General features: G+C 46.8%; 1 protein-coding gene across 3 annotated transcripts in view; it reads left to right on the forward strand.

Moving 5' to 3' along the window:
- The window catches only part of CCDC17 (coiled-coil domain containing 17), a 61,822-nt gene extending 40,308 nt beyond the window's left edge, over nt 1-21,514 (forward strand). For 2 of the 3 annotated variants that reach the window (XM_066597958.1, XM_066597960.1), the window contains exons 17-32: nt 3,702-3,794; nt 4,107-4,299; nt 5,165-5,268; nt 8,080-8,226; nt 8,411-8,565; nt 8,871-8,991; nt 9,126-9,242; nt 13,291-13,388; nt 13,892-14,047; nt 16,088-16,268; nt 16,359-16,541; nt 17,776-18,021; nt 19,048-19,116; nt 19,628-19,714; nt 19,780-19,914; nt 20,501-21,514. In XM_066597958.1, coding sequence (XP_066454055.1) covers nt 3,702-3,794; nt 4,107-4,299; nt 5,165-5,268; nt 8,080-8,226; nt 8,411-8,565; nt 8,871-8,991; nt 9,126-9,242; nt 13,291-13,388; nt 13,892-14,047; nt 16,088-16,268; nt 16,359-16,541; nt 17,776-18,021; nt 19,048-19,116; nt 19,628-19,714; nt 19,780-19,914; nt 20,501-20,587 — 2,172 coding nt within the window. In that variant the 3' untranslated portion in view covers nt 20,588-21,514. The remainder of the gene's footprint in view (nt 1-3,701; nt 3,795-4,106; nt 4,300-5,164; nt 5,269-8,079; nt 8,227-8,410; nt 8,566-8,870; nt 8,992-9,125; nt 9,243-13,290; nt 13,389-13,891; nt 14,048-16,087; nt 16,269-16,358; nt 16,542-17,775; nt 18,022-19,047; nt 19,117-19,627; nt 19,715-19,779; nt 19,915-20,500) is intronic. The other variant, XM_066597959.1, reaches the window with a different exon arrangement.
- Nucleotides 21,515-22,576: the final 1,062 nt, after the last annotated feature.

The following is a 22,576-nucleotide window of genomic DNA, read 5'->3' on the forward strand; positions in this document are numbered from 1 at the left end:
AAACTCATTTAACCGCTCCTGATGAACTACTATCTACCCTGGTAGGGAAACGCGTTGAGCGTCAATTAATCCATCTGAGAGGACTACTCTCCTTCTCAAGTGGTTATGAGGTTATGATACCCCCAGAAAACTGAGGAGACACCATTACCTCCCCAGTTAGACGGGTCCTTGAGTTTCTAAAAAATACCTAAAATTTGAGATCTTCATCTACTCTTGGCGTTACTCTTATCATCTAGATATTGGTGTGGGTCGCTTCTTAAATATATGAGATCGTTGGATTTTTCATTTTACATCTTCAATACTGAAGTCCAGCGCTGCTGACTTTTGAATTTAGTCAGCCTCTGCTGTCATTCGAATTATTGTCAACACCACGCTCTTTGAGGGTAATTTTACCTATGTGGTGAGTGGCTTATGAATTGTTGCTTGGTATCGCACCTAGCCACATAAACCACATACCTCTAATTTTGGAGCTTGAGCTCTGTTGACTACTGAATGAATTTATCCTGTGACACTATCTTAAGTAATCCATACTCCACATGTATGTGTAGCTTACGTATCAATGATTGTTACTGTCACAATCTAAGATCATCTCGCATCATACTAGCGACCACCTAGTCTCAAGTATCTACAAGTTTAGTTTGGGTACTACTACCTTTTTATCTACCCACGCTGACCATCTCTGTTCTCTGTCTCTATGTATGTCTGGTTTGTCTTAGCCCTAATTGTTTTATAAATATTCTTAAATAAAAGTTATATTTTAGTTGTCTTATACTGTGAAGGGTCCTTATGTAGAAGAATATAACTACTATAATACTGCTCCTTATGTACAAGAATATAACTACTATAATACTGCCCCCTATGTACAAGAATATAACTACTATAATACTGCTCCTTATGTACAAGAATATAACTACTATAATACTGCCCCCTATGTACAAGAATATAACTACTATAATACTGCTCCCTATGTACAAGAATATAACTACTATAATACTGCTCCCTATGTACAAGAATATAACTACTATAATACTGCTCCCTATGTACAAGAATATAACTACTATAATACTGCTCCCTATGTACAAGAATATAACTACTATAATACTGCCCCCTATGTACAAGAATATAACTACTATAATACTGCCTCCTATTTACAAGACTATAACTACTATAATACTAACCCCTATGTACAAGAATATAACTACTATAATACTGCCTCCTATGTACAAGAATATAACTACTATAATACTGCCCCCTATGTACAAGAATATAATTACTATAATACTGCCCCCTATGTACAAGAATATAACTACTATAATACTGCCCCCCTATGTACAAGAATACAACTACTATAATACTGCCCCCTATGTACAATAATATACATACTATAATACTGCCCCCTATGTACAAGAATATACCTACTATAATACTGCCTCCTATGTACAAGAATATAACTATTATAATACTGCCCCCTATGTACAAGAATATAACTACTATAATACTGCCCCCTATGTACAAGAATATACCTACTATAATACTGCTCCTATGTACAAGAATATACCTACTATAATACTGCCCCCTATGTACAAGAATATACCTACTATAATACTGCCTCCTATGTACAAGAATATAACTATTATAATACTGCCCCCTATGTACAAGAATATAACTACTATAATACTGCCCCCTATGTACAAGAATATAACTACTATAATACTGCCCCTATGTACAAGAATATAACTACTATAATACTGCCCTCAATGTACAAGAATATAACTACTATAATACTGCCCCTATGTACAAGAATATACCTACTATAATACTGCTCCTATGTACAAGAATATACCTACTATAATACTGCCCCCTATGTACAAGAATATACCTACTATAATACTGCCTCCTATGTACAAGAATATAACTATTATAATACTGCCCCCTATGTACAAGAATATAACTACTATAATACTGCCCCCTATGTACAAGAATATACCTACTATAATACTGCTCCTATGTACAAGAATATACCTACTATAATACTGCCCCCTATGTACAAGAATATACCTACTATAATACTGCCTCCTATGTACAAGAATATAACTATTATAATACTGCCCCCTATGTACAAGAATATAACTACTATAATACTGCCCCCTATGTACAAGAATATACCTACTATAATACTGCTCCTATGTACAAGAATATACCTACTATAATACTGCCCCCTATGTACAAGAATATACCTACTATAATACTGCCTCCTATGTACAAGAATATAACTATTATAATACTGCCCCCTATGTACAAGAATATAACTACTATAATACTGCCCCCTATGTACAAGAATATAACTACTATAATACTGCCCCCTATGTACAAGAATATAACTACCATAATACTGCCCCCTATGTACAAGAATATAACTACTATAATATTGCCCCCTATGTACAAGAATATAACTATTATAATACTGCTCCTATGTACAAGACTATAGCTACTATAATACTCCCTCCTATTTACAAGACTATAACTACTATAATACTGCCCCTATGTACAAGAATATAATTACTATAATACTGCTCCTATGTACAAGAATATACCTACTATAATACTGCCTCCTATGGACAAGAATATAACTACTATAATACTGCCCCCTATGTACAAGAATATAACTACTATAATACTGCCCCCTATGTACAAGAATATAACTACCATAATACTGCCCCCTATGTACAAGAATATAACTACTATAATACTGCCCCCTATGTACAAGAATATAACTATTATAATACTGCCCCTATGTACAAGAATATAATTACTATAATACTGCTCCTATGTACAAGAATATACCTACTATAATACTGCCTCCTATGGACAAGAATATACCTACTATAATACTGCCCCCTATGTACAAGAATATAACTACTATAATACTGCCCCCTATGTACAAGAATATAACTACCATAATACTGCCCCCTATGTACAAGAATATAACTACTATAATACTGCCCCCTATGTACAAGAATATAACTATTATAATACTGCTCCTATGTACAAGACTATAGCTACTATAATACTCCCTCCTATTTACAAGAATATAACTACTATAATACTGCCCCTATGTACAAGAATATAATTACTATAATACTGCTCCTATGTACAAGAATATAACTACTATAATACTGCCTTCTATGTACAAGAATATAACTACTATAATACTGCCCCCTATGTACAGGAATATAACTACTATAATACTGCGCTCTATGTACAAGAATATAACTACTATAATACTGCCCCCTATGTACAAGAATATAACTACTATAATACTGCTCCTATGTACAAGAATATAACTACTATAATACTGCTCCCTATGTACAGGAATATAACTACTATAATACTGCCCCCTATGTACAGGAATATAACTACTATAATACTGCGCTCTATGTACAAGAATATAACTACTATAATACTGCCCCCTATGTACAAGAATATAACTACTATAATACTGCTCCTATGTACAAGAATATAACTACTATAATACTGCTCCTATGTACAAGAATATAACTACTATAATACTGCCCCCCTATGTACAAGAATATAACTACTGTAATACTGCCCCCTATGTACAAGAATATAACTACTATAATACCGCCCCCTCTGTAGGAATAGGGGGTTCCTCATGAGTAACAGGCGGTCTGTTTTTGCAGGTGATCCGCACTCGCGGAGAGGGGATGTCATGTATTGTTTCGGCTGTCAGCTCTACGGTCCAGAGTGGCTGCTTCATCTTCGGAGAGCAGGAGGTGTGGTCTGGGGGTCTTTGTGGTGGTCACTCCTAGTAAATACATAGATTATATAGGTACGATGAAGGCTCTGATTGATGCTATTTGTTATTAGACTCCTCCCCCGGATCCATCATTTGTTTTGTTACATTGATAAGTGGCACAGCGGGTATGGGCTCAATGCCCGGACCCCTAGCAGTGCTGCCCCTATTACTGGGCACTCTTTCTTTGCCATCTAACCATCTGTATATGGTATACTGTGCAGGGGAACAGCGCCCCTAGTGGCCAGTGCGGCACAGCTGCCACTCAGGACTGACTATTTTGCATTTTCAGGCAATATTCCACAAGGTTGCTCCAGAGGACGACTTGCTGCTGTTGCTGCGGTTCTACCACTGGCCTGGCGGCAGCACTGCCTGGGCACCATGGCATTACCAGAAGAGTCTGCAGCCCCTGCTAGCTAGTGAGGAGTGGGCCGTAGCATGGACTGCGGTCAGACTCACCAGACCCCTCCTTGGCACAGGAGCAGGTGAGCATGAGAAAGTATCTAATGTGACTGACTTGGATACATTTGCATCAGCGCAGTATCACACATGACAGGCTTAGATAGATCTTTAGCTTAGATGCATCAGTATAACCCATAATTGGCAGGGATACACAGCTCAGCAGACAGTATCACACAGGATCGGATTAGATACACGGCTCAGCAGACAGTATCACACAGGATAGGATTAGATACACGGCTCAGCAGACCGTATCACACATGACAGGATTAGATACACGGCTCAGCAGACAGTATCACACAGGATAGGATTAGATACACAGCTCAGCAGACAGTATCACACAGGATAGGATTAGATACACAGCTCATCAGACAGTATCACACAGGATAGGATTAGATACACAGCTCAGCAGACAGTATCACACAGGATAGGATTAGATACACAGCTCAGCAGACAGTATCACACAGGATAGGATTAGATACACAGCTCAGCAGACAGTATCACACAGGATAGGATTAGATACACAGCTCAGCAGACAGTATCACACAGGATAGGATTAGATACACGGCTCAACAGACAGTATCACACAGGAGAGGATTAGATACACAGCTCAGCAGACGGTATCACATAGGATAGGATTAGATACACAGCTCAGCAGACAGTATCACACAGGATAGGATTAGATACATGGCTCAACAGACAGTATCACACAGGAGAGGATTAGATACACCCTCAGCAGACGGTATCACACAGGAAAGGATTAGATACATGACTCAGCAGGCAGTATCACACAGGATAGGATTAGATACTCCAGCAGTGCACTTGTTTGGGTTATGCTGATCATGAATATTTAACCCTTTCCAGAGATGATTTGACTCTCATTGTCTGCAGCTTCTTGCCATCCTGGAAGCCGCCATGTTGAGTGGAACACAGGAATTCATGATCTCCCGCTGTACCACAGGCCCGCGCCCGCGCCGCTCCAGCTTGCTGCCGTTGTGAGTTTCCACAAGTTAAATGGACACATAGAAGCTACTACATCTCCCAGAATGCAATGCAGAATCCAGCGTATTATTGGCTGTTATGTGAGCTCAGGCGTAGTGCCAAAGGCGAACCCCCCTGTCACTTTATTGTAGATTTATACTCACTTGCTGGAGAGTAATAAGCCCTCCTTAGGTAAGTCACCGTATGAGTACAGATTGGCCCTATTACCCAGGGACCCGAGTGGAAGACTCCAACTCCCTCCTCAGTATAGGAAGCCGTTTGATCACGATCAGGGCAAAGGATCATATATAAGAAGAAGGGGAAGAATGAATCATGTCAGCCTCTATATTCCCTGAGGACGCCCGGGGCCGGCGGCACATGCTGGGAGGCTGACCGCAGGGTTTCGGCACAGTTTGCTCTCCGCCATGAGTGATTGATGGCTGATTCTCCTTGATACTGAGGAGGGAGTTGGAGTCTTCGGTTCATAGGGAGCTCAGGGCGGTTTTCTCCTGCATTTGGGTGTATCACCTGATGAGTTTTCCCTTTTGCTTATGTGATCCTTTGCCCTGATCGTGATCACGGATATCAAGTGGCTTCCTATACTGAGGAGGGAGTTGGAGTCTTCCACTCGGGTCCCTGGGAAATAGGGCCAATCTGTACTCATACGGGTGATTTACTTAATGAGTGTTTATTTGTATTCGGCAGCCGGGAATCTGGATATTTAACCTTCAGCAAGTGAGTATAAATGTATATCTAATAAGTGATATTTGAGGGCTCGGTGCAGGGTATATAGTAGGGGGTTTCACCCTTTGGCATTTATTTTCACTTTAAGTCATTTTTGACCTTTGCCGAGCTTCTGGGCCACTTTTTTCTGATGAGGAGTTCTGTGAGGTGCCTTGGCCCTAATGCACTCCAGCGCTCCAACTATCTTGTCTAGCTATAGTACCAGTGTGCTAATGGAGCAGTGCTGCACTGTAGAGCATGGGGAAGAACATAGCAGCAGCGGAGTCTCTGATGAATAAAGGGTGGGTTTCAGACTTTCATAGACAATACAGCTGAGGGCTCATGAGTGTATTATGCATTACGCAGCAAATATGTATGTAACATGCGTGCTCACTGCGTATTTCATGCCTTCATAGACTATAATGGGTGTGATATGTGACATATTAGGATATGCTGCTGTTAGTTTTCTACACACATAATATGCGCGTCTTACAACTCTAATGTAAATTAATGGGGTTTTAGCACCGTGTAAAATACATCAGTGTGAGGGGGCCGACCAGAGAAATCAGCGGGACTCCGTCATTTACAGTCCCTTCCCAGTCTCCTCATATATCATTCTGCAGCTGCAATGTAATATGCGAGGTTGCTGTATACGTAGGAGGCACTCTGTGAGGTCTCTGTATACGTAGGAGGCACTCTGTGAGGTCTCTGTATGGGTAGGAGGCACTCTACGAGGTCTCTGTATAGATAGGAGGCACTCTGTGAGGTCTCTGTATAGGTAGGAGGCACTCTGTGAGGTCTCTGTATAGGTAGGAGGCACTCTACGAGGTCTCTGTATAACATAGTAACATAGTATATAAGGCTGAATGAAGACAATGTCCATCTAGTCCAGCCTGTCTATCCTCCTGTGTTGATCCAGAGGAAGGCAAAAAACCCCAAGAGCAGAAGCCAATTAGCCCTTTTGGGGAAAAAATTCCTTCCCGACTCCCTAATGGCAATCAGACTGTTCCCTGGATCAACCCCTAATAGTTCCTACCTGCCTGTATACCCGGATTGACAATTAACCTAAGATTTATAACCTATAATATCCTTCTTCTCCAGAAAGACATCTAGTCCCCTTTTAAACTCCTCTATGGATTTTGCCATCACCACGTCCTCAGGCAGAGGGTTCCACAGTCTCACTGCTCTTACAGTAAAGAACCCCTTTCTATGTTGGTGATGAAACCTACTTTCCTCTAATCGTAGCGGATGTCCTCTTGTTACCGTCGTGGTCCTGGGTGTAAACCGATCTTGGGAGAGATCCATGTGTTGTCCCCTCATGTACTTATACATGGTTATTTGGTCGCCCCTTAGCCGTCTTTTTTCTAGAGTAAATAATCCCAGTTTTGGTGCCTCTCTGGGTATTCCAGTCCCGTCATTCCATGTATTAGTTTAGTTGCCCTTCTTTGAACCCCCTCCAGCACTGTAACATCTTTCCTGAGCTCCGGTGACCAGAACTGTGCGCAGTATTCCATGTGGGGCCTGACAAGTGCCTTATATAGTGGGAGGGTAATGTTCTCGGCCCTCACCCCTATACCTCTTTTAATACACCCCAAGACTTTATTTGCCTTTGCAGCAGCTGACTGGCATTGGTTACTCCAGTTTAGTCTATTATCCACTAATACCCCCAGATCCTTTTCCATATCACTTTTCCCTAGCAGTACCCCATTTAGTGTATATTGGTGACATCCGTTTCTCCTGCCCATGTGCAGAACCTTACATTTATCAACATTGAACTTCATTTGCCATTTTCCTGCCCAAGCCCCCGGCTTATCCAGGTCCGTTTGTAGCCGCACATTGTCCTCCGTTGCATTAATTAGTATAGATAGGAGGCACTCTACAAGGTCACAGTATAGGTGGGAGGTACTCTACGAGGTCACTATATAGGTGGGAGACATTACGAGGATGCTGTATAGGTGGGAGACGCTCCACGAGGTCACTGTATAGGTGGGAGACATTCGACGAGGATGCCTTATGAAGAGGAGACACTGTATGAGGTCGCCGTATGGGTGGGAGACACTCTATCACCTATATCTCGATGTCATTGTTTTCCCTCTGCTCAGCGACCAGGCAGCTATGAGGAGATGTTTGAACCGTACGGTGGCGCCAAGCTGCGGATCTGTATATTCAGCACAACACGACCAGATCTCCCTTTTCCTGAGGTGTCTCCAGTCACAGACAGCGATGGCAACAGCAGCGTCCTCCCAGAGGTGATTCCCATCCTCAACCTCTTGTATGTGCCCCTTACAGATTATCAGCTCCTATGGTCAGGACTCCGCCCCACCTCCCGTAGCTCCACCTAAACCTTATAGATTGTCAGCTCCTGTGGTCAGGCACACTGTAACTTGGTTTCTTGTATACACAGTATCTGATGTTCTATGCTGTCTCATATAGGGTGTGTATGTTCCCCGTTCCCGGAGGGCTCCAGCTGCAGATTCTTACCAGTCTGATGACATCATCAGGCTTTTCATAGATGGCGCGCGGTTCCTGCCTGATGCTGTGACGGTCACCCGCGTCACTGGGAGGATATTTGACAGGAACTATGACCAGTAAGTGGGATTGAGTCTTCATACGGAGTGAGTTCACTTGAGCAAATCTCCGGCACTGGCCCCAGTGGCACTGTCGCTCTAGACACCCCCCAGCTTGTGATGTCACTCTAGACTTCCCTCCCCCAGCTCATGATGTCATTTGAGCCTCAGGGTCACCAAACACAAACCAAACCCTACATGTAGACAAAGAAATGTCATCTGAACCCAAATTATCCTCCAAAGGCCCGTTGGTCATGTGACATTGAGGAGACATTGTATCAGATTTGTTTCCATTTTCTGGTTGTCACTTTGTATCATTTTCTCAGGATCGGGCCGGATATTTGCACCACAATAGATTTGAACAGCGACATTTTCCAACCATCCTACAATTACTCTGTAGAGATCAAGTCTCCGAACGTCCCGCCAACCGCCACGCTGCTCCTGAAGGTATCAGACGGGGAGGGTGAAGAACTGGGGCTCCTATGTTATGGGGTGATACGGTGTCTATGAGAACGTGACGCCACCTGATCACCTCCGCTGCATGTTGTTATGTAGTAACATTCCAGCCTCCTGTCTGCCAGGTTTCTACCATTGATCGATTCGCAAGGGATCTCACGCTGATCGGTTGGGCGGCCATTAATCTCTTTGTAGAATCTGGGACCGCCAGAGTGCCGAAATCTGATTCTGGAGACGTTCAGGTGAGATGTTTGAGATGGGGCGGGATGAAAACCCATCCTGACCTCGTCCGGCTCACAGAGCTGAGGGGTTTGTTACAATGTATCAAGCGAGCAATTATTTTTATTGGCATGTGTGAAAACCGCGTATGAAGATCGCCCGAGTCATGATGTGTTTTTTCTCTCAAACCGCATCGCACTCGCAGGCAAAATCATGGCTTTAGGATTGTGATGTTGGTCTGAATGTGTAAATATGGCGTAAGAGCCTTTCAGGCCGTATTCACATGGCCAATAATTTTGCTGCAGTTTTACGTGTTGTGAGATGCACAAAATTCGCAAGAAAATACAACCCGTTATTTACATCCCCCCCCACCCTATAGAATGCGCTGTGTTTGGGCGATCTCACCCATCATGGCACCACAAAAAAACGCGTTGCAGACGCAATTTTTATGCAATTAGGATGAGATTTTTTTATTTTTCCTATCACAATTACAAGCGATTTCTTGAAAAAGGCGAGTAAAAATCGTATTACTGTGATACATTTTATAAGGTGCATCACACTAGATGATCACGTTTACCCGTGTGATGTTGGTCACGCTTGTCCGTGCGAATACAGCCGACAGCAAGTTGCACCCAAGATTCTCAGGCAACTCGCATTGTACGGCACACGGACCCCGAATGTTGTGCGCCATTACCACCGATCCAAGTGCGAAAACGCTGCTGTGAGTGAAGCTGTTCAAATGAATGGCTTCCGTTTCTGTGTCAGCCGTGTCCGTGCGAGGTTAGTGGCTGCGTCAATACCGCCTTACACTGGTGAGTTTTCTCATGCGCGTTTTGTGCGTCGCGGTAAGTTCAAAACTCGCTTGAAAACAGAACCCGTTATTTCTAATATTCCTTAGAATGGCTCCGTCTCCACGGTGATTGTCCTCTCACAATATGCAGCGTCTTATATTTTCTGTGAGATCGCAGAAAACTCGCTCATTATTTCCTATGGGTGGGTTTAACAAAAGCGCTTCGCACTCACATGTGCGTTGGGATACAATCATGCAAGTGCTGTGAGTTACGAGGCGCACAAAACACGCGCTAAACTAGAAACCATTATTTGCAGCGGTCGTATTTAGAGGTGCGATTTTTTTTCTTTTGCTGCAATGCTGACAGAAAAAGCGCGGTAATTTTCACACCCGTGAATGCCGCGTGCAGCGCGATGGGGTGCGTTTTCCTCACAAATCCCATCGCACTTGCAGGCAAAACCGCAGCTTTAAGAATGCGATATTGGTCTGGATGAATATTGCGCTTGCCGTGTAATTAAGGCCTAAGTGACAACTACTAGTGTACAGAAGTCAATGTACAGAACTTTCTAGATGTTCCTGAATGGTCCATGTTTGTCTTGTGCTGTCAGTGTCTTCCATGTGAATGAACATGATGTGCATTGCATAGCTGCAGCACTCAATGGGTTACTGTCTGGGTTATGTCTGGAAATGTATCTGTTGTATGTCATGTGACCTTGTTTTATATATGTGTTTGCAAGGTGGATGAGTGGCTGGGCCCGCTCCTCAGATGCTATCTTGGCGTTACGAACAGGATAGTCCCTTCGTGCCTGTTCCCACAAGACAGAGAGGAAAGAGCCTCCTGCCATCATTTCCCGGACTGGAGAAGAAAAAATTTGTGTCCGTGTCTGGAGTTCCTAAAAATTCCTGGTTTGCCAGTCGCTGAGCCTTCTGAGGAGTTACCAGGGGGACAAGACTAAGTTCCTGCAGAACAATTATGCAGAGCCAAGACAATTCTACATGTAAACCATATTCATATGTTGCTAGGATGTGTTATGCCCCGAGACGGGGACGTGGGGTTACTGGACCCTGTTGTGTTGCCTTACTTACATGTTCTAACTGTGGAAGAGGAGATTGACTTGGACCCACAAGATGGCGCCCAGCCTTCTTCCTCTACAAGCACTCTAAGTTCCCACCACCAAGTTCCCGCCGTGGCTGAGGAAAAAGTAAGGGGGGGGGGGGTCACCCCCGCCGCAGAGCAACAGATAGACAGAGAGGAGGATACTTCTTCAGCAGTGAGTGAACCACTAAATCTTTCCCTCCAGATCAGCCAAGTCCTCATCCAGGTGAGATGCCTACTAAAGTAGTGTGTGGAGTTCCAGCCTGGTATCCTCCCGCTCAACCCCGCTTCTACTGGAGCGATGAACCGGAGCTCCAGGGATTGGCACTTGTACTGCCAACCCCTATTTCCCCACTGCCAGAGAAGCGCCACAAGGAGCCTTCCTGATGGGATTTCATCTGGCCTCGTGACCTATTGCCAGCCAGGAAAAGATCCTCTCCGATCTCCATTTCCTTAGAGGAGGAACAGTCGCCTGCTGCCTTAGAGGACACTCGGCAGAACAAGAGAGAGCCCTTTTCTGTCCCATGGATTGTTATCCGCCAGGACAATCTGGAAGAGCAGCCGTTCCTCCAGGGCTGCGTCCCTTTGTGCGGGACTTCGAGGATCCGGGGGTACAGTTCTATTTCAGTGCTCAGAAGCAGCAAGCACCACTCATGGAGCTGCAGCGGCCCTTTAGTTAACCACCACTAGTGATCCCACGTCCAGAGCTGGACCGGACTGTTATACAGCAGCAACTGGACATTAGCTGTTCTGAGCAGCAGCAGCATCCCGAACTGGACTCTGACCACCCAGATTGGGAGGTAAGACTAAAAAGAGACCCTGATAGTCCGTCTTCCATGGCTTCCATAGGGATAAGCTTGTGGAGTTGTATGCCCACACCCACAGGATATACCATAGAGTCTGAATCAGAAGAACCAGTGGGGCTACCTGTTTCCAAAAGGATTACATGGTGCTAAAAAGAGACTCCTTCATGTTTCAGGTAGTCCGAGTACACCTAGATGGGTTAAGCTCCGAGTAGCAACCAAAAGGGGGAGCTTGTGTTTACAGGTTTGGCCTTGCATACTCCATGATTGTGTAGATGTCTCAAAAATGTTAATAGAAGGAATTTCCACTGCGGAACAAACACTCTGTGTTAAGAGTCGCCGGGGTTGGCTTTTTCTTAAGTAGGGGGGAGCTGTAGTGTACCAAAGTCAATGTACAGAACTTTCTAGATGTTTCTGAATGGTCCATGTTTGTCTTGTGCCCATGTGCTGTCAGTGTCTTCTATGTGAGTGAACATGATGTGCATTGCATAGCTGCAGCACTGAATGGGTTACTGTCTGGGTTATATCTGGAAATGTATCTTTTGTATGTTATGTGACCTTGTTTTATATATGTGTTTGCAAGGTGGATGAGTGAGTCTTCTGCTTGAGCTTGTTCCATCAAGTCAGGAGCCTGTCTGCACCGACACCTTCAGTCTGTGTGTAAAGAAGATGGAGGATGGCGAGAGGATAGGATGTGTGCCTTGGGTGCCTTATTCCCAAGCCTCGAAACCAAGGAGTGAGAAAGGAGATGCAAGAAGACCCCGCCGTGCAGCGCGGCGTGTAAGACCTGCTCCGTGAGTGTGTACCGGTAGAGAGTTGGCGAGTGCAAGTAGAACAGAGATCCACAGATAACTAGGCCTGTGTAGTCCCTCGGTCCCCCCGTGATTCCTCCCTGTCGCACCACGTGTCCTCCTGCACCACCACCCTGACGGTGGATGGAAAACTGTTTTGGATTGTTTCTGAGTTTCTTCAAGTTGTGCTACAAGTAAACGGCTTTATTGCCCGTTCCCGGTTCAGCCTTTAAAAAGTCGACTCTGCGTGTGCGGACTCTTTATTATGTTGTCTAGAATTCACCACGGAAGACGGAACGGCGGCGTCACACGTGACAAAGGCCTACAGGTGAACCACTGTTGGGTTACCCTATTTATTAGCCTGCCCTCGGGCCCTGGTTACCCTCCGGGTGAGAGACGGTAGAGCCCCGTGCCAAGGCCCAGACTCTACCCCGTTGTCTCCTAGGCTGGGGCCCGCTCCTCGGACGCTGCAGCTGCAGTCCAGGAGAAGAGATCTGTCTGTGCTGCGGCTCTTACTGATACACTGTAACAAAGTCCTCAGCTCTGTGAGCAGCACCTGCCTCTAATCACTGCCCATCATGTTTCTTCCAGATTGCAGTAAATGAGGGGGCGCACCAGATCCGTCTCTATCACCGGCGCCCTCCCACTGACCAGCCATGTTCTGTGGAGTCTCTGACATCTTCCGGATGGTGAGAATGATGGGAGTTGTAGTCCGTGTCTACAGTACAAAGTTCCATACTAATGTATGATACAAGTTACTGATTGTGGGGGGCAGGAGCGGTCACTCACTTTGTAGTCCACCTCTCTCCAGCCTGAGATGGCTGATAACAGAGAGTAATAGACCGTATTGAGCTGTACAGCAGCGGTAGTATGTGATGATCTCCTCACCATATTCTTTGCTTGCTGTCAGTGAATAGGTCCGTTTATAGGTAAGATCTGTCAGTTGGGAGGGAGATCTGCGCCGCTGCTGCGTTTAGTTGACAGGGGGTTGTCTCCACTGATACGTTGTAACGAACGCTCTGTCTTGTGACGGCTCCAGGTTAGAACGAGTTGTTTACCTTGGAATATAAACAAGGATGTTCACTGACAGCAAGCAGAGATAGTAAAAATGTTGAGAAATTAGAACACAAAGTCTTCTAGAAAATTGCTGTGTTGGATCTTCCTGTCTTCTCTCCCTCCTGTGTTTGTGCAGCATTGTGCCCTGCGCTACATTATTACTCTGCATCACAAAGGCTGGAGCCCCAGAGACCAGCAGGGGGCGTCCTGAATACTCACAAGGGGTGTATTTCTCCAGCACAGCCCAGCCCACACCAGGGGAGACTCAGCTGTACAGGGCAATGGTGAACAGGTAAGATCACTATCACAAACTTCAGAGCTGAAATCTTCCAGCATTCTCTGCTTGCTCAGTGTCTGCATATTGTCTGCTGTTGTGATTTACATTCTAGGAAGCTTCTTGTTGTAGCAGCTAAGTTATCTGACCAGAAGCTTGCCGCAACAACCAGCAGAATAGTGAGTGCAGCTCTGGGGTATAATACAAGATGTAACTCAGCATCAGTACAGGATAAGTAATGTATGTACACAGTGACTCCACCAGCAGAATAGTGAGTGCAGCTCTGGAGTATAATACAGGATGTAACTCAGGGTCAGTACAGGATAAGTAATGTATGTACACAGTGACTCCACCAGCAGAATAGTGAGTGCAGCTCTGGGGTATAATACAAGATGTAACTCAGCATCAGTACAGGATAAGTAATGTATGTACACAGTGATTCCACCAGCAGAATAGTGAGTGCAGCTCTGGGGTATAATACAGGATGTAACGCAGGATCAGTACAGGATAAGTAATGTATGTACACAGTGATTCCACCAGCAGAATAGTGAGTGCAGCTCTGGGGTATAATACAGGATGTAACTCAGGATCAGTACAGGATAAGTAATGTATGTACACAGTGACTCCACCAGCAGAATAGTGAGTGCAGCTCTGGAGTATAATACAGGATGTAACTCAGCATCAGTACAGGATAAGTAATGTATGTACACAGTGACTCCAGCAGAAGAATAGTGAGTGCAGCTCTGGGGTATAATACAGGATGTAACTCAGCATCAGTACAGGATAAGTAATGTATGTACACAGTGACTCCACCAGCAGAATAGTGAGTGCAGCTCTGAGGTATAATACAGGATGTAACTCAGGATCAGTACAGGATAAGTAATGTATGTACACAGTGATTCCACCAGCAGAATAGTGAGTGCAGCTCTGGGGTATAATACAGGATGTAACGCAGGATCAGTACAGGATAAGTAATGTATGTACACAGTGATTCCACCAGCAGAATAGTGAGTGCAGCTCTGGGGTATAATACAGGATGTAACTCAGGATCAGTACAGGATAAGTAATGTATGTACACAGTGACTCCACCAGCAGAATAGTGAGTGCAGCTCTGGAGTATAATACAGGATGTAACTCAGCATCAGTACAGGATAAGTAATGTATGTACACAGTGACTCCAGCAGAAGAATAGTGAGTGCAGCTCTGGGGTATAATACAGGATGTAACTCAGCATCAGTACAGGATAAGTAATGTATGTACACAGTGACTGCACCAGCAGAATAGTGAGTGCAGCTCTGGAGTATAATACAGGATGTAACTCAGGGTCAGTACAGGATAAGTAATGTAGGTACACAGTGACTCCACCAGCAGAATAGTGAGTGCAGCTCTGGAGTATAATACAGGATGTAACTCAGGATCAGTACAGGATAAGTAATGTATGTACACAGTGACTCCACCAGCAGAATAGTGAGTGCAGCTCTGGAGTATAATACAGGATGTAACTCAGGATCAGTACAGGATAAGTAATGTATGTACACAGTGACTACACCAGCAGACTAGTGAGTGCAGCTCTGGAGTATAATACGGGATGTAACTCAGGGTCAGTACAGGATAAGTAATGTGTGTACACAGTGACTCCACCAGCAGAATAGCGAGTGCAGCTCTGGAGTATAATACAGGATGTAACTCAGGGTCAGTACAGGATAAGTAATGTATGTACACAGTGACTCCACCAGCAGAATAGTGAGTGCAGCTCTGGAGTATAATACTGCATATAACTCACAATCAGTACAGGATAAGTAATGTATGTACACAGTGACTCTACCAGCAGAATAGTGAGTGCAGCTCTGGAGTATAATACAGGATGTAACTCAGGATCAGTACAGGATAAGTAATGTATGTACACAGTGACTGCATGTTTTGCGGAAACGCTGCAGCTTTTGCTGCGGCTCTTTCCGCTGGGTCAGCTACCTACAGAGTGGCCGTCAGTCTTACTACCGCATGTCCGGCTATCAGTAATAGACAGCTGAGGCACGCTCTGCTCTCATTGGTTGTCAGGTCGATGGTCCGGGTCCGGGAGGTGATCCCTCTGCTCGCTGGCGGCTCTCTGCGGGGTCTCGTGGCGGACGAGCTCCTTTCTGATTGGGTAACTAAGACATTTAATGAGAAGATGAAGGAAGCCCCCCGACCCTTCCGGCTGTGCTGCGTCTCCCCGTATCTCGCCATGTCAGGTCTGAAGGTAAGATGCAGCTCTTGCAGCTTGGGTTGTGACCTGTGTATACTTACAACAGCCTAGGTGTATTAACCCCTTCATGTCTCTCTCCTGTAGGTGTCTGTGGACTCGGCCAACAATCTGCCTTGGTCGGGTTTCACTGTAGCTCATATTTGCTTCAACCCCCCAGCTGCCTTCTATTACGGTGACCCGTGGATGAGGTACGACCGCGCCGCGCCGATCCACGATATAGATATGGACAGCCATCAGCATTGTCCGGTGTGGCGGGACGGATTTAAGGTGAGTCGGTCAGGTTATCCCCCTTATGGCGGCTCGGGCCTCGTTCACACAGACGATGCCGGTTCAGTTCACGGAAATGTAATTTCCTGCGTATTTTGGCCGTACCTGCGGGTTTTTATACTCAAGACAGACGGCCCCCGTATTCCTGCATATCTGCGCCCGTCACTGCAGTGACCCATGTTGGTGCAGAATACGCCATGTGAAAGCACTGGAATCAGCGGGTCCTATTCACTACATATATGACACACGGAAAAAATACGCTACGTGAAGGCGGCCTTAAAGGGGAAAGTCGCCAAAAATAAAGCAAGTTGTCACATTCTGTTGAGGTCAGTTCATCTGTTTCTTACTTATACCTCGCTTTCCCAGCACCCTGCAGAAGTGTCATCATCCCGCTTTCCCAGCACCCTGCAGATCTGTCGTCATCCCGCTTTCCCAGCACCCTGCAGATCTGTCGTCATCCCGCTTTCCCAGCACCCTGCAGATCTGTCATCATCCTGCTTTCCCAGCACCCTGCAGATCTGTCATCATCCCACTTTCCCAGCACCCTGCAGATCTGTTGTCATCCCGCTTTCTCAGCACCCTGCAGTTCTGTCATCATCCCATTTTCTTATTACCTGCAGATCTGTCGTCATTCTGCTTTCCCAGCATCCTACAGATCTATCGTCATCCCGCTTTCCCAGCACCCTGCAGATCTGTTGTCATCCCGCTTTCCCAGCACCCCGCAGAAGTGTCATCACCCCGCTTTCCCAATACCCTGCGGATCTGTCATCACCCCGCTTTCCCAATACCCTGCAGATCTATCGTCATCCCGTTTTCCCAGCACCCTGCAGATCTGTCATCATCCCACTTTCCCAGCACCCTGCAGATCTGTTGTCATCCCGCTTTCTCAGCACCCTGCAGTTCTGTCATCATCCCATTTTCTTATTACCTGCAGATCTGTCGTCATTCTGCTTTCCCAGCATCCTGCAGATCTATCGTCATCCCGCTTTCCCAGCACCCTGCAGATCTGTTGTCATCCCGCTTTCCCAGCACCCCGCAGAAGTGTCATCACCCCGCTTTCCCAGCACCCTGCAGATCTGTCGTCATCCTGCTTTCCCAATACCCTGAGGATCTGTCATCATCCTGCTTTCCCAGTACCCTGCGGATCTGTCATCATCCCGCTTTCCCAGCACCCTGCAGATCTGACCCCACTATGTTCACACCGCAGTGCAACCTCCATGTTTTTCTCTCCTAGACCTTCACCCGCAGAGTATTCCATAAACATCTTACTCTCATCATCCACCTGCATGAGATTGTGACGCAAGAACCAGAGGGGAACGTTCTAGACTCTGAGCAGGCGCCGTCCGGATCATCATCACCGGGAACCGCGCAATTATTCAAACCGGGCTCACAGGCATGGACGGCGCTGGGGGTCTTCTACAAGAGTTACTGTAACCTGGGGGTGTACCAGCTGCCCCTCTACGAAGGAGCCCCCAGCCAGGTACCAGTTAGCGGGACGACCGTTTCAGTGCATCCGCCATTGTAGCGTAGTGTGACTTGTGCAGCCGCCAGACGAAGCTCTGCTGACTGCGCGCCCCTCATGGGGACCCCGTGTGCGCCCCCCACTGGCAGTACATGTACAGCGACCCGCCAGGCCTGGAACAACAAAGATGGCTGCAGCGGCCTCTCTGACTGCCCGACGCACATTGTGCGCTAGGCGGTTCAGGCGGGCGTATTTCAGCTCCGCATTGGTTCATGTTTTGCGGATCGTAAGAGAGACGGAAATCTGTTCGCATCGTTTATTATTTGTGGGAATCTCGTGCGACATTTATGCGTTGCATGAAATTTCGTATGACTATAAACCCATCCTTTTGAGCGGAGTCGTAGGACGTGCCGCCATGCTTTACCTCACCGCAGCGCTCGTATATCTATGTGCGTTCCTCGCAACGCATCGCCCATTGCTTTCAATGGGACAGTAAAAGACATTGCAGGGCGGACGAGGCGCACAATTGGAAACACCTGCCGGTCCTGTAACGCGCCGGAAAACCGCGCCGAAGGATCGCTACTTTACACGAAGTGATGGGAGGCTGTTGTGCTAGAAAATACCGTGCAGCGGCGTAAAAATCAGCTGCGATTTTCCGCTCGTGGGGGAAATGTCCTATTCTAGTGCGAAGCTCGCATGGAGGCTTCCATTGCAGTCAATAGAAGCCGTCCGTCCCGCTGCGAGTGGCGGTGGATCCGCGTCATCGCCGGCGCCACTCTCTGCACTGCGAACGTGCGGCGACATCCGCAGAGCAGTGAGAGAAGACAGGACAGGTACGGGGGACAAGGCCGGGCGCCGGGTCTGATTCTGCTGTGGGATTCTGCAGACTGCGGCAGGAAGTCGGAGCAGCGGTGCCGCCATCTTTGTTTGTTCATGACCGAAGGGTCGCTTTAATAGCATCAGTTCAGCCTTCGAGCAGAGCGGCCGCCCAGCTGAGGACCCCGGGGGTCCTTATCAATATCTAACCGCTGACTCTCCCTCCAGGCTGCGCTGCGCGTTCTGCGGTCAGGAGACTGCCAGGAAAAGTTACAGCAGTTGGAAGAAAAGACAACGGTAGGAAACGTCTGTTGGGGGCGGGCCCATCTGAGAGAGGCGGACACGTCTGTTGGGGTGGGCCCATATGGGGGCGGGCCCATCTGAGAGAGGCGGACCCGTCTGCTGGGGTGGGCCCATATGGGGGCGGGCCCATCTGAGAGAGGCGGACCCGTCTGCTGGGGTGGGCCCATATGGGGGCGGGCACGTCTGAGGGAGGCGGACCCGTCTGTTCGGGTGGGCTCATGGGGGGTGGGCCCGTCTGTTGGGGGGTGGGCCCGTCTGTTGGGGGGCGGGCTGATAGGGGGGCGGTCCCGTCTGAGGGGGGTCGGTCCCGTCTGTTGGGGTGGGCCCATATAGGGGCAGGCCTGTCTGTTGGGGTGGGCCCATAGGGGAGCAGGCCCATCTGTCAGGGGGACGGGTCCGCACTTAGGGTATATACATAGAAATAGTCGCTGCTATGATGGATCGCAGCCCCTGAAAAGTATTTGCCCCCCACCCTGACAGCAGTGCTCTCCATGTCCCTTCCTAGCAGATCGTGCGATTAGCGGCATGCTCTGTTATTGTGCGGATAGCGGATGGACGGCGCCAGGAGGAGGTGACAACTTACAGTCTGCAGGTGAGTCCAGAGGACGGCACAAGCCACGGAGCAGCGGCCGATATCTCACACCGTGCACTCCATAGGATATAAACCTGACGTACTTACCAGAAGACGCCAAAGATGCCGCGCGGCCAAGTGGGAGGCGGCTGGCAGAGCTCGTACCGCGCACGCTGCGACCAGACGCCTTCAAGACGCTCCTCGTCAACTGGTATACAAAGGTAAGACGAATGCGACAAGAAATCGGCAACTTCTATCATGTGCTGCTGTTACAGTCACTCCCGTATCCGATCCTACCATGGGATACGGTCTCCTGTATCTGATCCTACTGGGGATACGCTCTGCCGTATCCGATCCTACCACGGGATACGGTCTCGTGTATCCGATCCTACCATGGGATAGTGGTCTCCCGTATCTAAACCTACCATGGGACAGGGGTCCTACGGATCCAATCCTACCCAGGGATAGTAGTCTTCCGTTTCCCAACTTACCATGGGATACGGTCTCGTGTATCTAATTCTACCATGAGATACGGTCTCGTGTATCCAATCCTACCATGGGATACGGTCTCGTGTATCTAATTCTACCATGAGATACGGTCTCGTGTATCCAATCCTACCATGGGATACGGTCTCGTGTATCTAATTCTACCATGGGATACGGTCTCGTGTATCCAATCCTACCATGGGATACGGTCTTGTGATGCTGATGATTGCAGCAGCAGCATGTATGACCCCTGCGGCTCTCCATGTAACGTGTTGATGCTCACCATAGATGACACCAGATAACGTTTTCTGTGTCTTGCAGTATCTGACCTCGCAGCCCCCAGGAGCCGACGTCCATCCCGCGGTAGCTGGTAGTGAACCGCTGATCCACGAGCGGCGCCCGTCATAAACTCTGGTCTCATCTGTCCTCTCGTATGACCAAGAGCTGCAGGACTGGAGTGTCACCACAGAGCTGATGTGACGAGGACCCCTGAAGCCCCTCCTCCTGCGGGTGCGCGGCTGCGGGGTACGGTGGTCCCGCAGGTCACTACGGCGGTCGCTGTACAGTTTCACCACTTTATTGCAACATTAAACTAAAGTAGGTATTTTACCTACGATGCCACAAAACATCATCGCCACGTGAGGATGCCCCCATATTCCAAGGGCTGCCACTCTTGCCCCTCCATTGGCTTCAGTGGGAATATGTTTAACCCCTTCAGTACCAGAGGTTTGATCTATTTTTTCTCGTTCTTTCATCCCCGCCTTCCATGAGCCATATCATTTTGGTTTCCCCTGACTGCAGCCGGGACGGCTTGTTGTGTTGCAGGACGAGGATCTTTTTGATGGTTCCCTTTAATATACTGTATAATGTACGGGAAAACGGTTAAGAAAAAAAAAGCAATTGCGCCATTTTAGGTTTGTTTAGTTTTTACAGCGTTCACAGTGCAGTAAAAATGACGTGCACTTTGTTCTGGGGGTCGGTGCCATTACGGTGATGCCAAATCTATATCGTTTTAGAATACTTTAGGTAAAGAAGAAAAACACAGTTTTTTCTTAAGCAAAAATTGCTTTCCTTCGGCGCATTCTGAGTTCTGTATGGTTTTCGTTTTATCAGATGGGCCGCGGAGGGGCTCGGTTTGTGCGGAGTCAGCGGTAGTTTTTAACACCATTTTGTGACACATTTCTTTTTGACCACTTTTTATTCAAATTTGTGGGGAGGCGGGATACAAAGTTTGTTTGGCCTTTTTTTTGATGGCCTCCATCATGCAGAACTTGTGCTGTCCTGGTATTTTGTATGACCGTGTTTGTTGGGTTTTGTCTGTTTAGATCTTTTTATGGGGAAAATATATATATATTTTTAATGTTTACATATTTTTTTTTACTGTAAAAGTATTAAAAAGAATTCTACTTTGTTTCCTCGGGGGACTTGAACTTGTGATCGCTTGTACTATATACTGTAATACTTCGGTGTTGCAATTGATATCAGTTTGTGATGTTGCCCATCGAGCTCTGCTTGTTTCTACGTTGCATACATGCAGCAAAAATGACAGTAACTTTATTGTCTGCTTACAGATAGCCTGCGTTCTTGTATCCCCCGATATCACAGGGAGGATCAGCTGATGCTAAACCTACTTTCTGAGAGGAAACAGATACAAATTAGGAATTTAATAGTTCTGCCTTCTCAACATCATTTTAAAAAATTGTTTATGTTGTTATGCAGATTCCGGTTGTTTCTTACAGCTGACACCTGCTAGCAATAGCTGCAATCAGCACTCACACAGAACATGGCTGTTAGCAGCAATTCAATATGACCCCCTGCGATGAACTCATGGAGTGTAGCTGCCATGGTAGCCGAGGGCCATCTGAAAGCCCCGAGGGTTGCCACAGCAGATTGCCTATCAAGCCCTGCCTGTGGTGTGGCCCTATAGTTGGCCTGTCAGATCGTAGTACAGTGTACTACTATGGCATAATATCGTACTGCAGGAGTGATTAAACCATCGCAAGTTCGTGTCCCCGATACGGACGAAAAAAATCAGCTGAAAAAAGTATTAAAAATAAAAAGGTACGAAAAGTTTAAAAACCCTTCCTGCCATATTTATAATAAAAGAATCTAAATAATAAACCAAAACCTATTTGGTATGGCTGCGTCCATAAAGGTCCGCTCTACCGCCTAGACATCCTGCAGGTGAAGAAAAAACCCACATGCCCGAACTGCACAAGAAGAATGATGAAAAGTGATCAAAAAGGCGGCCCACGGCTTCTTAAGGCCTGGCGTGGCCTCCTCACCTGCGGGCTGGATAGTGGCCGCCTGACTACAGCTGCTGCCCGTTCCCTCCTCCTCCATGGCAGACTTACCAGCTGATGGCGCACATCGGAGGGACCTGCTGCAGCCCTGTGG

Source organism: Eleutherodactylus coqui, chromosome 3 (genome assembly GCF_035609145.1).
Source record: "Eleutherodactylus coqui strain aEleCoq1 chromosome 3, aEleCoq1.hap1, whole genome shotgun sequence".
Taxonomy (NCBI): domain Eukaryota; kingdom Metazoa; phylum Chordata; class Amphibia; order Anura; family Eleutherodactylidae; genus Eleutherodactylus; species Eleutherodactylus coqui.